At 31.5% G+C, this 5583-nt stretch overlaps 1 protein-coding gene across 1 annotated transcript in view; it reads left to right on the forward strand.

Moving 5' to 3' along the window:
- LOC136796632 (vasorin-like) overlaps positions 1–5496 on the forward strand; it is a gene marked incomplete at its 3' end in the record, with an annotated part of 267771 nt that extends 262275 nt beyond the window's left edge. Inside the window, exon 4 of the mRNA XM_067050923.1 lies at positions 5274–5496. Coding sequence (XP_066907024.1) covers positions 5274–5496 — 223 coding nt within the window. The remainder of the gene's footprint in view (positions 1–5273) is intronic.
- Positions 5497–5583: the final 87 nt, after the last annotated feature.

Raw genomic sequence — 5583 nt, forward strand, 5'->3', positions numbered from 1 at the left:
GAGGGTGAAATATATGGGGGTACGCAGGGTTTGTTGGTTGGACTTCTGGAAATAAACTCTGCGGTTATGACATTGCAGTCATGGAAAATACATTTATGCACGCGTAGTCGAAAGTTGATCATAAAATTTAATATATGTAATATGGGGTACCATTTTGATACCAACTCGTAAGATCATCGAAAATTTCAAAATATGGAATTAAGAGTTGTAAATGTTGTGGCCGCTATATAGATTAGACTACAGGCGGACAAACGAACAAATTCATTCCTTCTCCTTCTGAGGATAAATAGATTGACGTTAAATTCCCTTAAAATTGTTTGCGGAGGTGTAAGGATCATACCACGCTGTCTCCATAAGTGACTTTACGGTTTTAAAGGACGAAGGGTAGGAATCCAAACTATTTTAGGCGATAGAATAATGGCTCAATCTTTAAAATTTAAGTAGCAGGCCGTTTTTTTGGTGTTTTCTGAAAACTACTGGATGATTCAAGTATTGTATTATGAAAATAACAGTATCCTTTCTAAATACCCTGGAGATTTAAAAGAGAAAATTATTTGTCGTATTCAATTGTATAATAAAAAATGGATTCAGACTATATTTACCAAAGGATCGGAAAAAGAAAGTATAATGAAAAGAGTGACCAAACTAGAGAAACTAACTTTTGCAACCAGTAACGAATACAACAAGAAACACCTGTCCACAAAATAGAAAATACGACAATACAATATACGACACAGTCGTTAAACTAGTAATACTATACGGGAAGGAAACCACATGCCTTCCCAGTCTGGAAGTAGTACTAAGAATAGAACGAAGAATCCTAAAAAAGAATGTAGGGCACCAAAAAGACACAAGAAGGAGACAGGCCCAACAAAGACACAAAGGAGCTAGAAACAGAAACAAGGGTCAGGAAACTGAAATTCCACGGACATATGGTAAGAATGGTTCGGAAAGATTAATTATTATTATTCTATAGGCAACAGACCATGGACGCCTAAGTCCTCGCGCGATGTATTTCCTAATATTAGGATGTAATATTTCCAGTATTAGGAAATACATCTAGCGTTTCTCGACGTGTTTTTTTCGCAGGGTGGGTTCGTCACTCGCACGCCTATTTTATGTGAGTGCCATCCATTGGCTAACGGGCCTCACAAATGCCCGGGGGGACGCTGCGGGTGCGTTTTGCATTATTTTGTGCTTCAAAAAAGCCCGAATGGGACCGGGATTCGATCCTACAACCTGTGGATTGGTAGACTGGCGCGTTACCACGCTGCTACCGCTGCCCCCTTCGGAAAGATTAAACAAGGAAATATTCCAATATTTTCCTCAAAATATCCTCAGATTTTTTGGAATATACAAGGAACTATTCCGAGGATACAAAAGGTCAGAAGGATACAGGAGGGCGGATAAAGGAAGAAACGGAAAGACTAGGAATAATGGACCAGGACTGTCTGGACGAAGAAAGGTATAGGGAAACAAGGTTCTTGTCGGAGAGAATTCGAAAAAGGGAGTCACATGGAAAGAATAAAGAAAATAAAGGCACGCAGAGATAATGAGGGAAAATGGAACAAGAGAGAAGCCAAAAGTAATTATATTCGCGTGGTCTCTAAGGCCGTTCCGTGAAAAAAAAAATAATAATAATAACAAGAATTCATTAGAAAAATATAAAAGGTGATGTGAAAAACCAAAGGAGCAAATAATAAATTGGTATAGAACAATAATATAAGGACTGATATGATCAAATTCGAAATGATTATATAAAGTGGTATAAAAAATTAAATTAAATATTTATTATAACTTTTTCTGTGAGAATTGTATTAAAACGGGAGGATGATAATTATTTTTATACAGCTTTATGATTCATGATATTGGCTTCTAAATTCATATGGAAGAATATTTTTATATCATGTTTGGATAATGGAATAATTTAAGGACTTTTTGTGCCCGGGTCGTTTGGAGACAGATGGGTTTTTAAGGGAGTGGGGTCTATTTCTGTTCGGAAATGCCGATCTCATATCAGGATTTTTTTTAACAGTGGTGTCCCATTTCAGAATATTTTCCTCCCGCATTTATGAAGGACCATTGTAGAAATTATTGTACAGTAAAAAGTAAAATTATTGTTATTTATAGATGTATATGATTTTTATGATGTTTATGTTTAGGTGCTAAGTAGAGTAAGTAGAGATGCCGTTTTTCGATTTCAGGGGCTTTTTAAATATTGCTCTATCTCAAAGTCTCTCCTTCCCGTTTTAAGCTAATATTTCGAAAGTGATATAGGGCCCTCACTCTCCGGGGGTTTAGCGGGGGGGAATCTTGCATGTTACCACTACACCAGCAGTGCTATTATTGTATATTGTGTATTATCATATATTTGTAATCGTAACTATACATCAATAAAGAGGATTTGAAAATAAAATAAAAAGGGGTTTAGCGGGGCGGGTCAGGCGGGGAAGGATGGCCTTTTTTTTAGCGTTACGATCTCCTCTTGTGTGTGAGATTGTGACATGTCGTTAGTCGACCAACCCGCTATTAATATTATACAAAATTTACAAAATAAGTGCTATTTGGAAGCTATATATTTTTTAATTTTTATATTTTTAAGAAAGTGATTAGTTTTATTAATTCTTTATTTCATAATGGTTTATACAAATCTACTTCATATCGTCTACACATCTTATAGAAGGTTCAGCAACCGCAAACAATTGCAATTTCTACATCATAAAGTAAAAAAACAGAATCAGAGAAGCAGTTAATTACTACATTATACATCAATTAAATAAAAAAAAAAAAAAGATAGTACTAATGAAATAAAAGTTTCTATACTTTTTTAATTACAGTTGATAATAATTATCCGGCATATAAACTTTTTTTTTTAATATAATACTCAAAAATAATTAAAGAAAATAGCTAGCTCATTAACAAATATTCTCTGATGATACAGATGGAATACTCTACCTTTGGAAGTACAATATCGGAGACAATATATATTGACAAAAAAGAGTTTTATTGGAATAATACTTGGGGAAAGCAAAAGCTATTTATTGTGGGCAATAAAAATCACTTCTTCCTCTCGAAAGATCTTTCCTGTCAGCAATAAAGGAAACAGTGGGAATACCTACATTTATTCCAATACCTATTCTTCAGAGATATTTTTATTTTATTATCACTGATACCTTTATTCTCACCTTTGTATAACTTATATTCTAATATTGGACTATATTTTTATAGATGTATAAAATATACATTTAAAACAATTCAGTTTGAGATCGTCGAATTCAAACTTAACTTAAAAAAAGTTCTTTTTTGAGATGATTTTTGACAAAAATTGTTTCACATATATCACATATTATTGATTAAATAGTCATAGTAAGACTAAATCTACTTTCCTCATAGCTTTAAAAATCTGACGACTAACAAAATTCATTAAAATTACAGAAAATCCATAGAATGGTGAAGATTTTATTAATTTTATACAAATCGCATTAAATAAAATCTGCGGTGTAATCTACAAACCCAATTTATTTTTATTTTTTATATAGTCTTTGCAACATATAATTATGTTGTGTGGATTACTAGATTTTTAAAAGGATTAAAACCTCTACACAGTTGTCAAACCAATCGAAATTGTATTTTGAGCTACACTCACGAAATATTGTTAAATATTTACGGAACGCGGTTTTTTTTTTTGTTCTATTTTTTTAGTCCTTTGAAACTGAATTGACTGTAACGCCTAAATATTCGGAAACCCAATCATATATGTTTTAATTAATATATATAGAGAGAATTAATTTTTAATTTTAGTTTTAAACCAGGATTTTAATCTGTGTATTAACAGAAGGAAAACTTTAGCCACCATGATGGTTCCATATGGGCCGTCATTTATACACAAACAAACAACTTTGATTTAGTGATACACACTTTTTAGCTGTTTTTTTATTATTACATATTTTTCTGTTAAAAGTATATTCATAATTTTTTCAAAAACAACCATGAAATACGGTTTAATGAAAGCAGAAACGACAAGTTTGGCTAGAATAAATCATTTAATAGTAGCGTATAGTAAATTAAATAAAATTTTAATATATAGAAAATAAATAGTATTATATACAAATTCAATATAATAAATGCTTAATTAACAAACGAAAATTAAAAAAAACTAATTGAATTAAAATAACACTCGAGCTGAGCAAATAAAATTAGCATATGTTTATTACGAAATGGTATCATGCCAAACCCAACATAAAAGAAATTAAATTACTGATTAATAATTTGAAACTAAATAGCGATTTTATTTTTAAAAAATCAAAGGGATTATCATTACCAAATAAGCGATATAAAACACTTTACAAATTAATGTAAAATACCAAATTATTATTATACCATTCGCTTAGAATAAATTAAAATTTAGTTAAATCCATCAAACACGCTGAAGTTTTATATTTCATACTGTATTTTATATATTAAAATAACTGAATTCGTGAAAGATACCTAAAGAATATTTAAATGTAAATATTATTTATGTTAAATCATGAATTCTCTTGAAGAATGAAGTAAAAACTAGAGGATAAATGATTAAATGATTATACTAACTCTATATAGGTTATATTATACATAGGATAAATAATTATACTGACCCTACAGTATCATTTAATAATATTTCACTTACCATTTTCGAACAGATTTACTACTATGAATTAAATCTAGACATACGACTAAGTTGGAATTATTAAAACAAAAAAAAAAAAACACTTCGATTACGACGGTTATAACACTATACAAACGGCTTCAACTTCCAATTAATTACAAAAGATTGATGATAATTTATTTGAAGTCATGGAGTTGAGCTTTGGGGCTTCACTAAACCACTAAATTCCTCTTTTACTCATTCCTTAAAATCCAAGGTCCTTACTTTACTTTGTAACAAATAAAATCTATAATTGCCTTAGCATTCCATGCATAGCCGATCTAGCCTAACCAGAAATCAATCCTTCCATTGAAAACTCCTTAACGGCCCAAATCCACTAGTTTCTAGCGAGGGCTCATCTTATGTTTCCGATGATCCTCCGACACACTTGAAAAGAATACGACCTCGAGACCCTAATAATGTAGAAATATTATTGGAGTTCTACCTATGGAAAGTTTATTCATAAATATTTTATGTCATTCTAAATTATAACATTTACTTATTGTATTTTTTAATTTTAAACACAGTTGTAAAATTCATGAAATAAAGAGTAAAAAAATATGATAATCCAATATGAAATCCATTGCAGGAAAGGGACTGACACAACTTGATTTGTCCCAGAACATCCTCAACTCCGTGCCATCTCCTGCGTTCAGGAATTTGCACCACCTCATCATTCTCAACCTCAACCACAACAAGATAACGACCCTCCACTCCAAGGCCTTCGAGGGGTTGGACACCTTGGAGATCCTCACCCTCTATGAGAACAAGATAACCAACATAGAAGCAGAGGCCTTCAAGGGTCTTGACAAGTAAGTTTTAATAAGTTAGACCATTGAAAACCTTTCCAGCTTAATTTGATCAAAGATAAATAAAACTGCATTGAAATTAATATATAT

The sequence above is a fragment of the Halyomorpha halys genome, unplaced genomic scaffold, assembly GCF_000696795.3.
Source record: "Halyomorpha halys isolate HHAL.00 unplaced genomic scaffold, Hhal_1.1 Scaffold1055.1, whole genome shotgun sequence".
Taxonomy (NCBI): domain Eukaryota; kingdom Metazoa; phylum Arthropoda; class Insecta; order Hemiptera; family Pentatomidae; genus Halyomorpha; species Halyomorpha halys.